This window comes from Vitis riparia, chromosome 4 (assembly GCF_004353265.1).
Source record: "Vitis riparia cultivar Riparia Gloire de Montpellier isolate 1030 chromosome 4, EGFV_Vit.rip_1.0, whole genome shotgun sequence".
Lineage (NCBI taxonomy): Eukaryota > Viridiplantae > Streptophyta > Magnoliopsida > Vitales > Vitaceae > Vitis > Vitis riparia.
Genome location: NC_048434.1, coordinates 16,563,132 through 16,585,780, shown reverse-complemented (window position 1 = coordinate 16,585,780; position 22,649 = coordinate 16,563,132). Strand labels below are relative to the sequence as shown.

General features: G+C 35.1%; 1 protein-coding gene across 1 annotated transcript in view; it reads right to left on the bottom strand.

Annotated features, from left to right (window-relative positions):
• Positions 1–9,110: 9,110 nt before the first annotated feature.
• Positions 9,111–22,649, bottom strand: part of LOC117913114 (ALBINO3-like protein 2, chloroplastic) — a 38,602-nt gene continuing 25,063 nt past the window's right edge. The window contains exons 6-14 of the mRNA XM_034828041.1: positions 18,460–18,519; positions 17,979–18,044; positions 16,572–16,619; positions 11,218–11,463; positions 11,087–11,142; positions 10,901–11,018; positions 10,435–10,521; positions 10,049–10,158; positions 9,111–9,549 (exon numbers count right to left, since the gene is read on the bottom strand). Of these exons, the coding sequence (XP_034683932.1) occupies positions 9,396–9,549; positions 10,049–10,158; positions 10,435–10,521; positions 10,901–11,018; positions 11,087–11,142; positions 11,218–11,463; positions 16,572–16,619; positions 17,979–18,044; positions 18,460–18,519 (945 nt within the window). The 3' untranslated portion in view covers positions 9,111–9,395. The remainder of the gene's footprint in view (positions 9,550–10,048; positions 10,159–10,434; positions 10,522–10,900; positions 11,019–11,086; positions 11,143–11,217; positions 11,464–16,571; positions 16,620–17,978; positions 18,045–18,459; positions 18,520–22,649) is intronic.

The following is a 22,649-nucleotide window of genomic DNA, read 5'->3' as shown; positions in this document are numbered from 1 at the left end:
GCAAAGTCCATGACCTCTATTTTCGAGTTCGTCTTGATTTGGGTTCATCACCACCCTAACAGTGGGTTGAGCCCTAGAAATCAAGAGATATGGACTTCATATGGACTTAGATTAGATATGTTTGTAATGGGAGCAACCACCCCAATAATGGGGGGTTCTTCACTTAGTGACATTAATGTCAAGAACATTGGTTACACACTTAACTTGGATATGAAGTGGTTGAATCACCAATTATAATCCTACTTGCATAGCCTAAGGGGCAAACAAAAGTATGTTGATCTTGTCTTGTGTTTTTTAGGCATGAAGATCAATCTAAGGTCTTTAACTAGTTATAAGGTCATGACCTACCTACCATAAGTTTGATTCTTATGATGCTAGGATACCTTGTAAATAAATATATAGTCCTGAAAGCTCTACATTTTTTGCTAAATTTATTCTGGTTGTGCATCTTCAGTTTATTAATACATGGTTTCTTATTTATGTTACAAATATCATGCATGTCGTATAATATGATTAACATTATTGTCACTTCTAATAAATTGACTAAATCAAACTATGTGGATTAGAAAATAAATTTGGACATAGTACTCACTTTAGAGGAGTTAAAATGGGTAACTTGAGGTTTTGCTTCTAGTGCCCCTAATGAACATTCCACACAAGAGGAGAGGGACACACATCATAGTTGGCACAAGGCAGTTTAGAAGACTAAGTGTATCATACTTGGTTCTTTGGATACTATCTTGGAACATCAACACATATTTATGCCAACAACTTATGATATTCTCCTTAGTTTGCACGAGATATTTGGTGGTAAGTGTAGGTTAGCTAAATAGGCTACCCTAAGGACTATTATAAATGTAAAAATATCATAAAGAACTCATATTAGAGATCATATGATTCATATAATCGTGCTCTTTAACAAAATAGAGATTCTTGGAGCTGAGATCAATGAGGTAACTCAGGTTGATATGACCCTAGAGACCATGTCAAATTCTTTCAAGTAGTTCAAGTTCAACTATACCATGAATAAGTTGGTGGTGAGGTTACTTGAATTGATAAGAGAACGCCAAATTGTTGAGGGGATTCTTAAAGACCAAAGGACGTTTATATGGCAGACAAGAGTTCTTCCAGTTCTTCTAGAAAAAAGAAAAAGAATAGTTTTGGGATCACCAAACAAAAAGGTAAGTTCAAGGCTAGATACAAGAAGAGAAAAGGGAAGAGTAAGTGCTTCATTTGTGGAAAAAAAAAGACGATTGAAAAATGAGTACCTAGAATTCCTAAAGAAAAAGCAAGGTATGCATCATTCACTTTTAGTTGAATCATGTTTAGTGGTGGACCCAAAAATAGGGATTTTTTTTATTATTAGTGATCAAAAAAATAGTTAAAGAAAGATAGTTGGTCCAAAAACTTTATTTATATGACAATGTCAAATGATATAAAGTAATGAATCTTATGTATGAAAACTCATGGTGGTTTCAATGTTGTTGGTAATTCTCAATTAGAATATGCACCTGAACTTAATTATTGTTGACTTTTATGTACAAGGAACTCAACTAAGGTAGAGATCTCAATTAGAATATTCACTTGAACTTAATTGTGGTTAAGTTTTATTTACAAGGAACCTAACTAAGATTATGTTCTTAATTATAATATTTATAACTATGGTTGAGTTATAATTTACGAAAAATTTAACTAAGGTTAAGTTCTCAATCAAAATATTTACTTGAACTTAAATTATGATCAATTAAATTTCATTTATAATGAACTATGAGGTTAAGTTCTTTAAAATTATACTGTTTACCTATATGGTTAGATTCTCAATTAATTTTTTTTTTACTTGAACTTAATTATGATGATCATTAACAAAGAACCACATAGTTAAGTTTTTCAAAATAAAAATGTTTACTTAGACTATGATAATTAAGTTGTAAATTTAAAATTTTACCTAAACTTAACTATGGTTAAATTTTAATTACAAAAAACTAATTAGTTAATTTTTGTAAATCAAATTATTCACCTAGATTTTGATTATGTATCAACAACAGAATTTCAGTTGATTTTAATTATGATTGAATTTTATTTACAAAAAACTTTTTAATTAAGATTGATTATGCTAAAATCATTTTTAACATAGATAATAGTATAACTTTTATTAAGTACATTTCAAAATAGATAACTATAACAAAACTTGTGAATAAATATAACCGTACTCTATTTGTCATTCTAAGTTAGTGATTCCATAAGATTAAGTCTATTACACAATTGTAAATTTATATTATTATTTATTCAATGTTTACATAGTAATAGTCAAATGGTTAAGTCTCTAAAACAAAATAAGTGTCATGTCATCTTTTGTTGAAAGACATCCATATGATCCCCACATTTGAATTTAATAGTCAATTATACATCGAATATTCTGCAAACTTGATGACAATCATGTCACAATCACCACCGCAAGAAACACCAAAATAAAAATAAATAGTCTAGTGTTATTTACTCTAGATTAACATACACAATATATTAGTGAGTATAATTAGAGATTTTGTTGCTAAAGAATGTTGCTCAATGGCTTAACATGCTACCAACCATATATTTCAATCCAATACCAAATGCAACTTCTCTCAATTGATATAAAGAGAAAAAAACATTTGAAAAAAAAAAACCTAGAAAAACAAGAAGTTGAAAGAAATAAAAATAAAAATAAAAAAATAAAAAAATAAAACAACATAAATCTTAACAAAGCGAAAATTTGGTTGTGACCTTGTGGGAAGAAGCGGAAAAATGAAGGAAACGACTTGGAGGATTTGAGAGAAATACTGAGAAGAATGGTGAATTTGAGAAATACAAATAAATCAATTCTTATTCTGCTTTGCCACCTGTCTTTGAATTTCGAGGGTTTAGATCTGAACTTTTTTTTTTTCCCTATTTATTTGGGAGTATTTTAGTCAAAAAAGGGTCTTCTTTAATGTTTTGAAAGGAGAAGGGGTATGTACAAATATGAGTGTTATTTTGACCCCTTTTAACCAAGCAAATTTCTTATTAATTAATGTAAGAGAATACTCGTTTGGAGAAATAATTTCAATGTATTGAAAATTGCATTTATAATCTTATTTTGATAATTTTACTCTTGAATTTTTTATTCAATAAGTACTTGATTGTTTGTATGTGTAATAATTTTCAATTTTTATTAAAAAGTATTTTGATAATACATTGAATTTTTTATTCAGTGTATTTAAAATTGCATTTACAAAATTGTGCTAACCTTGCAAGATACTAAAATATTTAACTTGAAATACCATCTTTATAAAGTTTTCTTCTTCTACTTGATTTCCTTTCTATTTGTGTCTTCTTAATTGTCTTTGTATGTATGCATGTGTGATTATATTGTTTTCTTATTTAGAATTTTTTTTTTTTCATTTTCCTTTCAAAGTGACAAAATTAAATCAATGTTTTCACTTTTTTCTCATTTTAGAATTCAGATTTTGAGACTAACAAAAGGCAAACATAATGTGCAAATATATTTTCAAGCTTACCTTTTATTTTCTTTAAAAATAAAGATAAAAATTATTATAAACAAATGATCTTATATATTTTATGATTTTAGAAAATTGATTTTTTTTAAAAAAAATTAAGGAATGAGCTATTTTTACAAAACAAGTTGATCATTTCAATTTTATATTTTTCATTTAATAATAAATGGTTTCAAAACCCAACCAAAGTGTAGACCCCCCTAGAGACAGAGAGCTGGCATTTTTCCATTATTAAAATTTGCTGACCACCCGGGAAAGAGGCTGCCTTGGGCGGCCATGAGATGTGATTGCACTAGCTGGGTGATGGCGACGAGATGGGACACAAGACAAAGGGTTGGTGATGGTAGAGGAAAGGAGAAAAAATGGGAAAACAGAGAGAGGAAGGATTCGCAAAGAAGAGGGATCTGAGGAGAGAAAGAAGAGGGAAAAAAGAGAGAGGGCGCAGGGGAGATCAGGATGAGAAAAAGGAAGGTGACGCAGTGGAATATTCAGGTAAGGACCTCCGTTAATCTCATTTTTGTGATTTGCTGTGGGTATCCAAGACCCCAAAAATGCTTGCTCTGTTTTTTTCGCTTCTTGCAACTTTGTTGATTTTTTTTTCTGCAAGAGGTTGGATCCTCACCTTGGTTTGATGCTTGATCATGGCATTGAGGACTTCCAATGTCTCTCCACCCCTGCATAGCTGGACACGGCTGCATTGAACCCATACCATACCTTCTACCTCTGCCATTCTAGTTTCCTTCTGCGTCTGTTGCACCCCTTCCTCTCACCATCGCATGGCCACGCATGGTCATGCATGGCCGCCACCTTTCATACCTATCCCCTCAGGCTCGCTCGGTCGGCTGGATCAATGGCGGCATTGGAGCTCCTCCTCTCTCACGCCCGACGCCATTGCATCAACAAGCTCCACTTTCTGAGGTCCCTTTGGTCTCTTTAGTCATCACATTCATCATCATAAGAGCCAGACCAGCCGGGAGCTCCAGATCGACGCTTATCCTAAGCACCGTCGCTGCAGCCATTGCCCCCACGGCAGTCGAGGCAGCCCGAGTCCGACTGTGGCAGCATGGAGAGCCGCTTGAGGTAGACACAGGAAGGCATGCGGCAAGCGGCAGGACGCACCCTCGAGCTCGCCTGCGTCGTGCCCGACCTAGGTGGCGTCGCTGCCGGAGAGGGAGCCATCCAGGAGGAGTTCACCCAACTGCCGTCCTCTCGCGTCGGCGACATGGGCATGACCACCGTGGGGAGAGGAAGGTTCGATCTCCAGCCGGTGGAGCGCGTGGATGCGTCGGGGCAGCGGCGCGCGCTGGCTGCTAGCCTTATCCCGGCGTGATGGAGTCAGCCACCGCCGCCGCGAAGAGAGGGCGTGATGGAGTTGCAGCCAGGCGAGGCGAGTCGGTGAGGGAGATGACTCTCTGGACCCCCCATGCTAGCATTGGACTTGGGCTTGCTTTTAGAGCCAAGCCCAAACTTATGATCCAATTCCCCCTTTGTATTGCCCATAGAATATTGGGCTTGTTTTTTTGGAGCCCAACCCAGGTGGGTGGTGTAGATGGAGCCCAGCTGTTTCAATGAAAGGACATGGGCCTGGGCTTATAGATTGGGTTTATGAGAGAGATGGAACCCAAAGCCCATTTGAAACCTTATTATCCTTGTTATTATTACTTTAAATCTTGTCATTATTCTTATTAACCCAACTTTTAGAATATTGTTATTATTATTGCTATTAATTCAACTTTCAAAATTTTGTTATCATTATCGCTATTATTATTTCAAAGCCTTATTGTCATTATTATTATTACTGTTATTAAAAATTTATATCCTCGTAATTTAATTTCCTAAAGTTCATTTCTTATTATTATCACTATCATTATTATTATCACCATAGTCATTATTATTATTAATTCAACTTTCCAAATCTTATTATTGTCATTATTATTATTATTATTATCATCGTTGTTATTTCTATTATTATTATCCTTAGGATTATTATTGTTATTATTGTTATTATTGTCATTATTGTTATTATTATTATTGTGATTGTCATTATTATCATTATTATTATTATCATTAAAAATCTATATTCTCGCAGGTTAATCTCTTGAATCATTATTATTGTTAATCCAAACTTTCAAAATCCTATTATTATTATTATTATTAATTCAACCTCTCAATATCTTATTATTATTATTATTAATTCAAACTTTCAAAATCCTATTATTATTATTATTATTATTATTATTATTATTGTTGTTGTTGTTGTTGTTATTATTATTATTAATTCAAACTCTCAATATCTTATTATTATTATTATTATTATTAATTCCACTTTCAAAATCTTATTATTATTATTATTATTATTATTATTATCGTTATTATTAATTCAAACCCTCAAAACCTTATTGTTAATTATTATTAATTTAACTTTTAAAATCTCATTATTATTATTGTTATCATTAATTCGACTTTCAAAATCTTGTTATCATTATTAATATTATTATTATTATTATTATTTCAAAATCTTATTATTATTATTATTATTATTATGATTATTATTATTATCATTAATTCAACTTTTAAAATCCTAATATTATTATTATTATTATTATTATTATTATTATTATTATCATTAAAAATCTATATTCTCGCAATTTAATTTCCTAAAATTCATTTCTTATTATTATTATTATTACAATTATTATTATTATTATTATTCTTATTGTTGCAATTATTATTATTATTATATTATTATTATTATTATTATTATTATTATTATCATCATTATTAACTATTATCATTATAATTGTTATTACTATTATTATTATTATCATTGTCATTATTATTATTAGTTCAATTTTCCAAATCTTATTATTGTTATTATTATTATCATTATTGTTAATTCAACTTTCCAAATCTTATTATTATTATTATTATAATTATTATCTTTAATTCAACTTTTAAAATATTATTATTATTATTATTATTATTATTTCCAAATCTTATTACTATTATTATTATTATTATTATGATTATTATTATTATCATTACTGTTTCAAAACCTTATTGTTATTATTATCATTATTATCATCCTAGGCCCTCCTAATCCCAAAGCCCAATTCGCTTCTAATGCCCCAAGCCCATTTCCAAAGCCGTTCTCACCCTAAGCCCTTCTAATTTCAAAGCCCAATTCGTTTCTAATGCCCCAAGCCCATTTCCATAGCCCTTCTCACCCTAGGCCCTTCTAATTCCAAAGCTCTTTTAATCCCTTTTGTTTGTCCATATTATTATTATCATTTATTGTTATTACTATTATTATTATTATTATTATCAGTGCTTCATTATTATTATTGTTATTATTAAAAATTTGTACCCTCGCAATTTAATTTTCTAAAGTTCATTATATTATTATTATTATTATTATTATTAAAAATTTACACTCTAGCCATTCAATTTCTTGAAGTTCATTTATTATTATTATTATTATTATTATTATTATTATTATTATTATTATTGTTATTATTATTATTATTATTAAAAATCTATATTCTCGCAGTTCAATTTCCCAAAGTTCATTCCTTATTATTATTGTTATTACAACTTCGACTTTCAAAATCCATATCCTTGCAGTTTAATTCCCTGAAGTTCATTTCTTGTTTTCTCTAGGAAATTTCTTTTTAATTATCGAAGCTCTAATCTTAAATTCAATTCCTAAGATCCCCGATTTTCAAATAAACTCCAATAATCCTATTCTCACCCAAATAGTTTTAATCCCGTTTCAGTCCCTTAATAATTTTCTGGTCTTCTTGATTTTACATAAGAAATAATGGTTCCTTCATAATTCTAAAACACGAGATTTGTGAGATTAGTTCGTGGGCAATAAATCGAGCTTTGGTAGGGGGGCCCATGTTTGATCCCTATTGAATGTCAACTGTTGTGCTTAATATATTTTGCTTGATTTTCATTTTGCACTCCGATATGCATGAGCTATAATTTGTATTCGTTAATTGTGTACTAATCTCGTTTTTTGATAGCGCATTGTGACTCGTGGCCCAGGTATGCATACATTTTCGTTTTGATCATTCTCTATGCATGTTTCGATTTCCATATGTGCATGATTTGACTTAGGCATCCATTGACTTTCTTATTGATTGCCACGACGGCTTCATCCTAACAGTAGAGACCCGACTTTAGGGACTTAGAGGGGTGCCACGGTTCGTACCGTACCTTCCCGATAAGTAACTTGACCCCTGAGTCCGATCTGGTTTTTCATAGACCACCTTTTTCCAAAACAAGGAGTCACACTTAGGGTTTTTCTTTCTTATTTTGTTTACCCTTTTAAAAAAATAAAACAAAAATAAGTGGCGACTCTAAATAATTTTTAATCAACAAATCAATTTTCAAATAAAAATCGAGCTCGTCATTCGAGTGGGAAACGCATTGAGCCGAAATGCGGGGTCCACACAAAGATACTGGGATAAACAATCCTTTTATCACACCATTAAAACTTGAAGAGATATTCTTTAAAATAAAATAAATGTCACATTTAACCTCTCTTAATAGTTTGTTTAAATGTATTTATATATAAGTTAATTAATGTGTATATCATTTTGAAACTTCATTTTGCTTATATTAATTAAAAATATATTATTCATTAACTATCTGTACTTATACACTGAAAATGTATTTCTCATGAGAAAGTAGTGTAACATATTTCTCATGAGTATTAAGAAGTATTTGTACATGTTAAAGAAATATACTGAAATAACAAAATTTGATGAGCATTTTAGAAGTACCCACTTTTAAGATCATTCCTAAATTATTCCATGATAGTTGATAGATTTAATGCAAGTAAGAATACAATGAAATGAGTTTCAATTTTCATACATTCTCCTTGGAGGACATGAACATGGACTGGTCTCTCTTTGATCTTTCATTTTGATTGTTTATTTATTTATTTATTTATTTTTACTCTGGATTTAGATGCACTTATAAATGGCAGCACATTGTTTTAATATCTTTGCTTCCAATATTTAGTTGAAGTGACAAGAAAGGAGACTTTGGAGCTTAAAGCCCTCATTTGGTTCTAATTCAATTACTTCACAGGAAGCACCAAAATATTCTTCTTACTCTTTGAGGTTTTTGACTTTCATACGTCATCCAGAGTGCTCTAGTGCCAAAAGAAGAAGAAGAAGAAGAATGGAGGAAAAATAGATGTAACGTCATCTAGAGTGCCTTATATGCCAAAAGAAGTAAAAGAAGAAGACGAGGACCTTAGATGCGCCTCACTTCACTCAAGCCCGTGCAAAGAAGGGGAAAAATAGATATACCTTATGTAACGATTCACACCCAATTGTATAGATATTCCATATCAGATAGGGGAGAAAATTGGTTATATATGTATGAGCTCTTTTTAGCCTTGTAGACATGTTTTAAAGCCGTGAGAGCTCTCTTTTCCATTCAGCCAAAAAACAAACACCACCTAAAAAAAATCCACTTTTTTCACTCGATATAAAAATCAATTAAGACATTTAAAATATCAACATTATCTCTATTTCTCATAGAATTCTTTACAAAACTCGAACATAAAATTCAATTCCTTTTGCTTTCTCTACTGCTAAACAAAAATAAGGTATTATCTGAATACATTTCTTATTGGTCGTTTCTAGAAACAAAAAATAACAAATAACTCACATAAAATGTTTTATGTTAGAATTCTTAGAGGCCCATCGATCAACATAGAAAACATACAAAATTGTCTAAAGCACGGTCTTTTCATGCTTAGATTTATTGCAGGACACAATTCAATTATTAAGAATAATAATACACAAAAATCAAACTTGTTCTTACGCAGGTTATGGAAAAAGTGAATCAGTAATCTCCTCTTCTGCTGCTGACCAGATCATTCACAAAGCCGTCTTCTCTCTCACATTCTTCCAAATACTCCTTGTAGGCTGGGTTGTAAGCAGTTGCCTTGCGCAGATGCTTTGCTGCTTCTGCGTTACGACCTTCACGATATAAAGTACTGAGGAAATGAAAGTAAGTTTAGGGTTTCAGTGGTTTAAGTTCATGAAAGATGAAAATATTCGACAAAATCTGGATTTTCATAACTAGGGTGAAATAATAGTAGAATGGTTGATTGTAGTCATCCTGAATGCAGATAAGTCCTCCATTTGCAACATGATTTCAGGTGGTTTTAGCGTAAAATTTAAGCCAATTTTTCCTAAAACTTTAAGCTAGTAGGATTTGAATCCATAGTGTGTATCATGCTCAGAATGAGGCCCTATACCCATAAGTGGAGAGGCACAACTCCATAGGCAAACAAACAAACAAACAATCAATATATAGCCTCCCTTGGGGTTACCGGTGAGCTCAATAAATTGAAGAAATAAACATGCAGCAGTGAGGTTCTTCCCACCAAACAATCAAATGAGACTACTACTACTATTTGTAAAAGCTTAACCTATTAGGATCTGGGTAACATTTTCTAAACTTAATGTGATTAGATGCAAAAATTCATATACCTTGCAAGCAATAGCAACCCGTCAAAGTAGTGGGCTTTGCTCTTTGGTTCATCTGGCTCTTTCAAATTTGCTATTCGTTCTAGGTGTACTAGTCCTTCTGCAGTTTTTCCCTGCCAGAGACAAAATGAAGTTGATATACAAGAAAAAGAGTACCGATGTCTTCATTGAATAACATGTTCATGAGCTGCTAATCCAACTGGACAATTCAAAGGCACCTCCCCAGTATGGGGTTGATGGGATCATTAATGATCAAGAAGGATGGTCACAGAGAGGTAGGTAGAAAGCTAATCACTAATGCTGAAGCTTATCAAATATCCAACCAAATATGTGATGAGCTATTGTAACTTGGAATTTTGTTTTAGAATAGTGAGAGCATAGAACTTCACCTGTCTTACACAAGCAGCACCAGCCCATTGAGATGCAAGAATCATAAGATCTACCTCATCTTCTGTTGGATGGCCGATGAGAAAGAGCTGATGAGAAGTCACAGAAAAATTTCTGATTATTTTAGTGGCCATGATATTGAAAAGGAATGTTACTCACAACCATGAAGAAGAGAGAAACTACAGTGTTTCAGAATGTCACATTGAGTCATTCTCCCCATCAAAAACAACATCGTTCAGGCTTGAACATGACTCAATAAATTGGGGAAATAAACATAAAGTGATTCGAATTTATTACCTCCACTTAAACAAGGCTCTAAGACAACCAATTTTCCTAAAAGCTTAAGCTTTTAGGATTTGAACTCATGATGTCTACCATAGTCTCCAATGGATATATCCAATTGTTGGAGATGCAAGCTTTACTCCAAGGAGAATTAAATATAAAGCTTAGGAACTTTTTGATTCTAACCTTGGTAACAGCACGCTCTAAGTAATCACTGGCCTCTTCCAGTTGTTCCTTTTGCAATAGAGTCTGCCCCATGACAACCAAAGCTCTTACATAATTGGGATCCTTGTCAAGTGCCATGCTGTAATGAAAAGTCACTTATGCAGTCCAAAAACACTGAAGGCAAAGCTGGTAGGGAGAGAGAGGTACCGTATGAATGGAATTGCTCCATCTTTATCTCCTTTAGATAAAATTTGAACTGAAAGCTGTTAAAAGTCCCAACCATGAAAAACAATAAGAAAATTAAATCTCAGGTATTCACAAAATATATGGTCACTCACAGCAATCAGATCTCGAGGGGACAGGCTTTCAATGGGAATTTGATGCTGCTTCCTTCGAGGATACATTGATTTGATTCCAGGCAGTTCTTGAGGGGATACACTTTCTGGAGAAATGTATTGCTGCTTTGTTGGTGGACCTAATGATCCTTCTCCAGGTGTATGCATTTCTTTTGCAGCTGCATTTGGAGCTTGCTTATCTGGTAATCCCAGCTTTGCACGAACAGTGGGATGCCTGATAGTTAATTGCTGCAAAGTTGATTGTGTGATGAAAAGCTGTCAAATAATTGCATACATGAAATGCAAGGCTACCCCAAAATTTCGGGAAAACACTCATTTTCTAGTCATGATTTAAAAATCCTACAAACAACAGTTCCTTGTGGGCAAAAATTTTGGGAAGCCAATTCTGAGAACACCTTAACAAATGAAATAGAGCACTAGCACTTTCTAGTCATGATTTTAAAATCTTACAAACAACAGTTCCTCAATGGCATATATTTTGCGGAGCCTATTCTGAGAACACCTTAATAATTGATTTGGGGAGCCTATCTTGAGAACACCTTAATAATTGAAATAGAGCAGTGCATGAAAATGATTCATCCCTTTTACAGGCAAAGAAAAATATATTATTCAAGAGCACCTAATGAAAAGGAGCTGGAACCAAGTACAGAGGGAGTATGAAACAAATGGCTAGGAGAAAAAAAAAACATAGAGAACACCTTTAACTATCTGAGAAGTTAATCAGTCAATATAAAAAGTTAAGAGAATGAGCAGAGTATATATAGAATGGGGAAGAAGATTCTAGTACATTCATGGCTCTCTTCTTAAATTCTTGTTGAAGGAATTGTAATCTTAGAAAGTTCCAGGACCTACCACTTTCGAATTAGCCCATCCCAGAGACCCTAGCTCAATAGATGGTCCAACTTGAAAGGGGAAAATTTTAATGGGACATTCACTTTTTCTACGCTGGTGGAACCAAGTACACAGGGAGTATGCAAGAAATGCCTAGGAGAAGGAGAAAAAAAAAACATAGAGAAACTATCAGAGAAGTTAATCAGTCAATATAAAATGTGTGAAGTAAATCATATCAGTAAGATTTGTTGGGTTTTGGACTAGATTCGGTTATATCTGATCGAATCCTAACTTGTCTCACCTTGCAATAACATATTATCAGAAGCTTACTCCAAATTTGAATATGTTTATTAGCAGCCATGCAGTCTAACTATGAACTATATAAAACCCCTATAGCATCTCTCCACAGCCATCAAACTATCATTTTACTATCATACTGAAGCCATTGAATCTCCCGCCTCATCTGGCAGTGTTCATTGCTTTCTTCCCTCATTCAACATTACCAATCAAAACACACATCTTGCAGTTTCAACTCACTGTTGTCATTGAATTAGTTACTAGCCAATGTCCCATGTGTTGGTACAAGCTAGGCCAACCCAACCACAATCTCCCAAACTTGACCCTGGTCAAAGAATAACTGGTCACACTATCTGTTGTCAGCAAATTAAGTTTTAAGTTCAACTAGGTTGGTTCTGATTGGGTTGAATTAAGTTTTGGCAGGGGTCGTGTGCTTGGGTTTATTGTCAAACCACAGCTGACTGGCCTGAGTTGCAGCCTTAGTTATATTACAAAGGAAAACACTAAGTGCCTATCCACCAACTGCTGCTAGAAACCATCTGTCAACACTCTCCACTATGACTCACTTTGTAATCTCTCAATATACTAGCTGTCGCACTCACAAATCCTGATATCAATTTTTTTTCTCAGTAATCGTGCAATTCCAAGTCTCTACTTAGCCAACCTTTCTTCCAACCCTGATCAATCAACACAAAGGAAAGCGAACACAGAGCAAATACCGGAAAAGCTTCCCAACTTGTTCTATTTCTCAACAATAAACAAGGTTACAAATTTTTTCTAAGTGCTCAACACTTACGTTGTTTGCCTTAGTCAAAGAACTGAGTTTCCCAACACCAACCCACTCTCCAATCTGCATTCTTTCCCTTAAGGCTTCTGTAGCACTTCTCCCAACACAGCTGACCTATTCCTAAAAATCCTCCTAGAAATCCTTTAAATTACAACTTCCTTAATTTACATAGTCAACCAATCTAAATATGTAGAAAATATGCACAAAATCAAAGAATAAACTCCATGAAATCAGGAATAATTATTGGATTCCAACAGTCCCTACTTAGCTAGCTTTCTTCCAACCCTGATCAAGTGACAACCAAGGAAAGCCAACACACAGAAAAGACTGGAAAAGCTTCCTAACTTGTTCTATTTATCAACAATAAAAAAGGTTACAAAATTTTTTCCAAGTGCCAGCACTATGTTGTTTGCCTAAGTCAGAGAACCGAGTTTCCCCACAACAACCCTCTCTCTTCTTCACATATGGCAATGGAAGAGCCTTTCTATATGAGGCTGCTATCCTTTTCCTTTAATTTGAATTCAAAATTCCAGTTATGGCAGTTGGTGTGGTTATATAACCCCCGATAACCACCGAATCATTCACACCCCTTTAGCCTTAAGGTGCCTATTCATGCCCCCACACAACCCACCACACAAATCTTTCATCTGATGTCATATTTGAATCCATAGGCTGCCACTGATGGTGCCTCTTTGCAAGAGGTGCCATGCAACCAGCCAAAACACCCCTTCTGATGGAAGTTGGCTCAAGAGTCATGTCCAGCCCATCCTTGTTGCATGTCAAACCACATCAGTGTTTTGCCTTGGCCCCTGTGTGCAAGTCAATCCGCCCATGCAAGTCAACCTACATATGCGTGCCAGCCCGTCTCTACATGTCAACACATCTCGGATGCATCAGTGTGTCTCAACCCACAATGTGATGCCCATGATCATGCCATGTCTTTGTGCCTAGAGTTTTTGTTCATGTCTAAGCGCCAATGGAACAACCCTATAAGGCTTTCCCACACCTTGCATGTGATAAGAGTCCACATGTCATGCACCACTCACTCCTGTCACATGCCAGCCATGCGCCACCATGTCTGAGTCAGCCCACCTTGGAGCAACACCAAGCCATGGAAATGCACCCATGGCAAGTCATCTCATTGCACAAGGCATTACGCCTTTGTGCCAAGCCATCTCATGTGTGTCATAGCTGAGTCTTGTGCCATTGTGTCACGGATTGCATCCCGCCTTATGACATTGTGCTCATGTGTGGATGCTAGCAAGACTTATATGCATGCCTTATTCATGTCCGAGATCCCTCATCATGTTCCCTTGGTATGACGAAGCTCAAGCCATGTTGCCTTCTTTGACTTGAGCCATGCCACGTGCTAGAACGTGTTGAGTTGCATGCTAGGACATGTTGAGTCGTGTGTTAGGATGTGCTGAGCCACATGCTAGAATGTGCTAAGTCATGTGCTAGAATGTGCGGAGCTGCGTGCTACCCTACTGTGCTAGTAACATGTGCTGCACCTCTAGTCACCACCAAGCCCCCACATGAACTATTGTACGTTTAGGTATCCACCTTGTCTTGGTCATTAGGCACTTATAGATGCAAGGTGCCCCATGAGGCCTTGGTGCTGTGTCATTTGAGTCAAAGTGCTAACACTAGCCCCCTAAGAAAAGATATTGAAGATTTAAAAATACAATATATAGCGAATTGTCATAAAAGGAAGCTTCAAATGAGATCATTCTAAGAAACTGTGTGACAAAGGGCTAACTTGTAGCATTGATGTTCTTTCTTGCTTATGGTTAAAAATTTAAAAAAAAAAATATTTAAATGTTTACTAGAAACAAATATTTTATTGCATTAAACTAAGGTGGCGTTTGTTTTTTTGGCTTAATTCTAAATAGAACTTTTATTTAACTTAATGCTAAATAATGCTTAATAGTATTAAGTATTAAGTTGCTTGTTTTTTTAATATTTTATTTCTATTAACTTAATGCTAAAAAACATTGAGATTGTTTTTTTTTTTTAAACAAGAGCCCCCTCCAGTGCTCCTGTGCCTGTCAACAAGCCCACCTACATAAACCCCTCTACCCCCCTCCATCACTTGGCCATCACTCTCCTTTGTATCATTCTCTCTTTCAGGCATTTTCACAAACACTTCCTGCACGAAACGTTTTCTTCCTTTTTTTTAATAACTCAAACATGGCCAGACCTCAGCAGCGATATCGAGGCGTCCGACAGAGGCATTGGGGTAGTTGGGTCTCTGAAATTCACCACCCACTTTTATAAGTTCACACACATGAACATGTACATGTTTCGGTTTCGGTTTTGTTCATGTTTCGGTGTTCACTTCCAAGTTGCTAATTGAAATCGGGTTTGTGCAGGAAGACTGGAATTTGGCTGGGCACATTCGAAACGGCGGAGGACGCTGCTTGGGCCTATGACGAGGCGGCGAGGCTCATGTGTGGTCCGAGGGCGAGAACCAACTTCCCTTACAATCCGAATGCCTCCCAGTTATTGTCTTCCAAGCTTCTTTCAGCTACTTTAACTGCCTTTTCTATTTAGAAAACTGCTTTTTCTATTTAGCCAAAAAATTTTAAAATTTAGTAATAAGTCATCAAAAGTTAGAAAAACAAACAACCTAAATTCTGAAAGCAAATTGCTTTCAGCAAAAAGCCAAAAAAACAAACGTCACCTAAGTAATACAAAGAAGGATGCATAACTAATTTTAAAAGAAAGATTATTTTCTATTGCTTCTATTTGCAACATAATTTTAATAAATTTGATTAAGAAAGTGTCTGCTCATTTTTGGATATTTGGATATTTTCTTGAATGATCAACAAAAAGATTGATTTATCGTCTTAGTGGTTCTTAGAGTTCACTCAAGACATCATTCCTATCTGTTCCAACACCGGCTTTACTACAAAATATTCCATTTGCCATTCTTCTGGTGCTTTTAATAAATTTTTTTAGCTTATTGAACAAAAGGAAAAAAACAAAACAAAGTATTTCTTTCTCATTAAATGGTGTACCAAGCAGGCTTGGATCCATTTGGTCATTTCTCTACATAAAAACTGAGTGCAAAAGCAACATTTGAGTAGCAAGTCATAGGGATAATGATTTATTTAGTTGATTTGAGTAGAAATTTCACATCAGTCTGGAACAATCACACATGTCATATTACATGTTTCTGTTTTTAACTATGTTTTTCTTGGTAACCAAACAAGCATAAGGGAACTGATAATACTAAGGGTGTCCTGGGCTTCCAGAAACACACCTTTTAAAAGGACATTTTACTTTAGAAAATGAACAATCAAAAGGGATTACACCATGAAAGATCAAAACAACCTCAAAATACCAGCACCTAAAAAGATGATAAAATCCCGAAGCATGGGAACACTCTTATTTATAGAAACCAAAAGCAAGGACCAACCTGAATGGCAGATAATGAACTGTTGGTGACCCAATAGACTAAACTGCCCTGCAAAAGAAAAAAGAAAACATAAACTTTGAGATCCTGCCCACAGGAAAATGAAAGATGCTTTGTTTAAGAATGTAACATGATCTTTTACAACACTAATAAACAGCAACAACAACAAAAGGAAAAAAGAAGGCAATGAAAGGGGCTTCGTTCTTAGGAAGGTTTCTGTGGGGAATAGAGCTATTTTGATAAGTGGATGAGGAGATTTCCAAGGGAGACTAGTTTGTTCTGACATAAGGTTATCAAGTGGCTTTTGGTTCTCACTGTTGGAGCTTTTGGCTTAAATGATAACTCATCTTTTCTCATATTTATGATTCATTACTAATGAATGTTTTTGTTTCTAAAAAAGAAGGAAACAAAAGTAAGGTCTATTTGGCAACGTTTTCAAAAACAATTATCCAAAGTAAGTTTTTGAGAACAACTTTTAAAAACAATTCTTAATTGTTTTCACAAACAAAATTATATTTGGGAACTCAAATATGGCAAACAATTTTTCTTAGCTTATTCTCGTAAAGGCATTGTGCAATTATGCACAATACAAAAATTCCCATCTATTTGGCAACGTTTTCAAAAACAATTAGCCAAAGTGAGTTTTTGAGAACAACTTTTGAAAAACAATTCTTAATTGTTTTCACGAACAAAATTTTATTTGGAAACTCAAATATGGCAAACAATTTTTCTTAGCTTATTCTCCCTAAAGGCATTGTGCAATTATGTACAATACAAAAATGCCCAACCTGTTCTCGATGTGTCTAATTGTTCCTTGGAACACTATACAAAAAACACCTGAAAACACCACAAGTTTATCCTTAAAAAGGTACTCCGTTTTATTTTTAAAAAAAATTGTCAAATGTGTTTGTTAAGTTGGAAAAATGTTTCCTATCCTAAAGAACAAAAAACCATTTTCAAGAAAATTTTCCAACCAAACTCCTAGTTTTTGTTTTCCAACGGTGAATAAAAATGAAATGAAGATATTTTACAAAAAACGCGTGAACTTAAAAGTCAATCTCATCTCAGTTAATATCACTCTTATAGTTCATCAAATCAGAGATGTGATATGCTTGAGATTAACTGAAACTTAGGAGGGGACCCTCACACCCCAGATGTAATTTACTCCTTTAGCTTAAATTTTGTCTACCCCACAAGCTTCCACTGCAAACTATTTACATATTTTAAAGCTTTGCAGGGTATGGAACCTTAAATAGATTCCTTATATTGATCACCATTATAAGAAATCTGAAAAGATTTCCCTGGGAATTTCAATCCATTCTTGCAACATTTTCAAGAAGGCAATTTTGCTTGACCTAACATAATACAGTATGACATTACAAGGAACATAAAGCTCAACTAGTGAGTTACCTGGGGAATATAGAACCCAGTAAAGAATATAGGTACCGTCAAAATCTCCAAATAGAATTTGTAGTACTGCAGCAAGCAAAACAATTTTTAGTACTTGTGTTTAGTAAAATACCATAAAGTCAATGAAAAGAAAAACCAGCAAAGGCATTGTAAGAATTCAAATTGCAGAAGAAGGTAGAAATTCTAACAGAATCTATCAGGGCATGTTCCCTTCTCCACTCAGATAAAAAACTGCCACAACTTAATCCAACTAACTTGTCCTAAAGATAAATCTGTCATTGCTCAACCAAAATTTTTATCAACTGGCAGATAGAAGCTTCAATGGAACTTAATTTTTTTTTATAAGAAACTATACTTGCAATAGATTGAAAAGTAAGATTTTGTACAAAAGAAATAAGGATAAGAAATCCTTTAAAAGAAGGGAAAATGTACAAAAAAATGAGTAACAAAGATAACTGACACATGAACCCTGTCTACTCACTTTGGCTAATAAACCAAGAAGTCCAGGTACTTGTCCAACTGAAGAGGTGCTAAAAGAAATCTGACAAAGAGGTAGAACAAGAGTCAGCATAAATTATTTCATAAATACAAGATCAAGTCATCAACATATTCTGTTCATTGCAGTGTCAGAAATCTAGCAAATCTGGAATCAGTCTCTACATGTTAAGAGACATCGAGTACCTCAACAAGAATATCCTCATTAATCAGATAACTGGAACAGAAAAATTTGTTACTCAAAAAATTTATTACTATGCTCTAACGTGCTTATTAAGCCTATTAGTTGCCTTTGGGAAGAACTAACTGAATGATAATAGGGGCAACCAAAAAGAAACATAAAGGCAAAAATGAATTAAAAAAAAATAAAATTGTACACATGGCAGTTAAAAGAATATTATGGATCTTAGCATGCACAAAAATGGGTGATCCAACCTACTGCATTGGCTCACAACAATCCACCTCCAAACTAATTCCTTACATGGTCACCTAGCACTAACTGAATGATAATAAGGGCAACCAAAAAGAAACATAAAGGCAAAAATGAAAAATAAAAAATAAAATTGATCCAACCTACTGCATTGGCTCACAACAATCCACCTCCAAACTAATCCCTTACATGGTCACCTAGCACTAACTGAATGATAATAAGGGCAACCAAAAAGAAACATAAAGGCAAAAATGAAAAAAAAAAAAAAAAAAATTGTACACAAGGCAGTTAAAAGAATATTATGGATCTTAGCATGCACAAAAATGGGTGATCCAACCTACTGCATTGGCTCACAACAATCCACCTCCAAACTAATCCCTTACATGGTCACCTAGCACTCTCCTCAGAAATTGGGGTCAAATCTAATCCTGTTATCCTCCAAGGATCCTCACAAGATTCGTTGCAAAATCTCCCAAAAAGGCTCAAAATCCTCTCTAGGTCTACCACATTTGATCATCCAGCAACACCCTCTTCAAACACCACCGACTTAATTTTTTTTCTTCTTCATTTGCCACTTGTGAAAATACTTGGAATTGTAATCCCCTTTTTTTTTATCAGAAATTGTAATCCCCTTCCTTAGCCTATTTTACACTAGCTCTCTGTTTCCAATGCACCTCTTCCTTCAATAAAAGTTCTTCCACTTCATCCCTTAACGTTGCTAATTCGACTATTAAAGCACCCCCCACTCACTAGAATCTACCTTGGCAATGTCACTAAAGATAACATCTCTCCTCTCTTTAATATCCTTAAAACTGGCTTTATTCCAAATTTTCTATTTTTCTTTGATGTGTTGCAAATTTTGCATGAAGTTATGACCATTCCATCCTTCAACTATCACATCTCTCCACCATGAGCTAACACTATCCTTAAAATCAATATGGAACAACCACATATTCTCAAATCTAAAAGGAACCAACCCCAGTTAAAAGGATTGGTGTCTAGAACAATTGGGAATTATAAATGATAGATTGAGGCAAGGATCATAAGGTCTCTTTAAGGCTATGAGGAAAAATGACTTTCCACTCATTTGAGAATAGAAACCTATCTAACCTTTTGGGAATAGGGGATTCTTGCAAATTTGGCCAATTGAAAGAGGCATTTTTAAGAGGGGACCTAATTAATTTACATTTTGTAATAAAACCATCAAAATCCCTCATACTAAGGGTGAGTCAAGACCCTCCACCTTTTTTGACACCCTTATGATGATATTGAAATCTCCCCTTATATACCACCTATGATAAGTTAATCCAAAAAGATAAAATAACTATTCCCAAAACTCCTTCCTAAGAGTAGAATCAACTAGGCTGCACGCAAACTTTCCAAATGACCGTTGAAGGGAAAGAAACTGGAGGGCCTAAAACTAATGCTTTGTAGAGAGACTTAATAGAAAACTTTCCACATTTAGTCTCTCTCCAAAGCACCCTATTTTCCACTTCCTACTAAACTCTCTTCCCATTAAGGCCTGAAAAAAACCTGTGCACCTCATCCATCTCCCAATCATTAAACGGTCTAAAGAAGTGCGGACTCCAACTCCCCCCTCCCTCAATGGAACACCACATATCTTTGACCCAAGCATCCTTGAAGATAGCTAAAGCAAATAAAATGGGAAAAGAAACACAAAGAGGTGAATCCCCACACCATCTATCTTTCCAAAACTTCACCCTTTGTCCATTCCCCACCACAAAAGAGAGCCTACTGATTACAACAATCCGCTCCCTCCTAATTGTTTTCCACAACCCCACACCATACCCATCCCTCACTTCCTTGGAACACCAACCCCCTTGCTCCTCCCCAAACTTTCCCCTAATCACTTGATTCCAAAAAACCTCTCTCTCATTAGCAAATCTCCAACTCCATTTACACAAAAGAGCCTTATTGAGGGCAGAAAGGCATTTTACCCCCAACCCCCTTTAGCTTTTATCTAAGCAAACCAAACCCCACCGAACAAGATGAGGTTTCCGCTCAGGGGTCTCGCCTGTCAAAATATTGTGTGAATGACCGAATACCTTAGCCTTGAGTTTTGTATATTATATATAGACTTTACAAGGATGCTTTACATGGAAAGCAAATAAAAGCAAATAAATTCCAGCATGATTCTAGCCCTATACATGTAAACTATAATCTGTCAAATAATGTATGCTAACTGTACAGAATAATAAATGGAGAAATAAGGAAACAATTGTGGACTAAAATAAGGAAATAAGGGTGGGCTAAATTAAGGAAAGAAGTGTGGGCTAAAATAAGGAAGGAAGTGTGGACAGCAAAGCTGTCCTTTGACATCGCCTCCCCACAAAAAATCCCTTTGAATTTGCTTTATTCTCAATCTGACCCTTATGGGCAAAGAAAACACAGACATGAGATAAATGGGCATACTCGCCAAAGTGCTCCGAATCAAGGTAACCCTCCCTTCTTTGGAGATGTATTAGCTCTTCCACCTAGCCAATTTCTTCCACAATCTCTCCTCCACTCCATCCCAAACAACCACGGATCTATGAGGCGCACCTAATGGCAATCCCAAGTAAGTGGATGGAAGACTTCCAACCTTACACCTAAGTTCTGCAGCCAAAGCCTCCGCGTTTTCCACACTATCCATCGGGATTAGCTCACTTTTGTCCAAATTAATTCTCAACCTCGAAATGGCCTCAAACCACATTAGAACCCAACTTAAATACATCATCTGATCTTTGGAACCCACAGAAAACCAAAGTATCATCAGCGAATAATAAGTGAGACACCTGAACCCCCTCACCACTTGTCTCCTCGCCTTGCAGGCTAACAAAAAAACCCCATTTACGACACTCCTTAAGAGGCAACGAAGAGCCTCCATAGCAATCACAAATAGGTACGGAGAGAGGGGGCCACCCTGCTAGAACTTTGGAAGAAACGTGAAGGAGAACCATTAACCAGAACAAAAAAGCTAGCTGTGGAAATACACCACTGCATCCTTCAAAGCCATTTCTCCCCGAAACCCATCATACCCATAACTGAAAACAAAAAGGACCAGTCCACATGATCACACACCTTTTTTATATCCAGCTTACACATCACCGCCCCTTCATTGCTTTTCAATATCGAATCTATGACGTCATTAGCAACTAGGACAACATCCAGGATTTGTCTTCCTTCCACAAAGGCATTTTGAGCCTTAGAGACCACCTTACCCACCACCAGCTTTAGCTTATTGGCTATCACTTTAGCCAGCCACTTATACAACTCTCGCACCAAACTAATAGGCCCGAAGTCCCTTAAGTCTTCTGCTCCCCTTTTTTTTGGGACCAAAACAAGGAAAGTTGTATTCAGACTTTTAACAAATTAACAATAGTCATGAAACTCCCTAAAAAACCCCATGACCCCCTCCTTCACAAAACCCCAAAACTGCCAAAAAACCATAGGAAAACCATCAGGCCCAGGCGCTTTGTCCCCACAAAGCCCTTAAGAGCTTCCAACACCTCCTGCTCTAAAAAAGGCTCCTGAAGTCTAGCTGCTTCCACATCCTCAAACCTTTCAAAAGACAGCCCAGTTATGTTAGGTCTCCACCCTCCTGTAGTAGACAACAACAACTTAAACTCATTCACCACTCCATCTCTAATCTCATTCTCCTCTGTTAACCAAGAACCATTTATTTTAACCCAGGACATCAAGTTCCTCTTCCTATGAGCATTAGCCATTTTATGGAAGAAACTAGT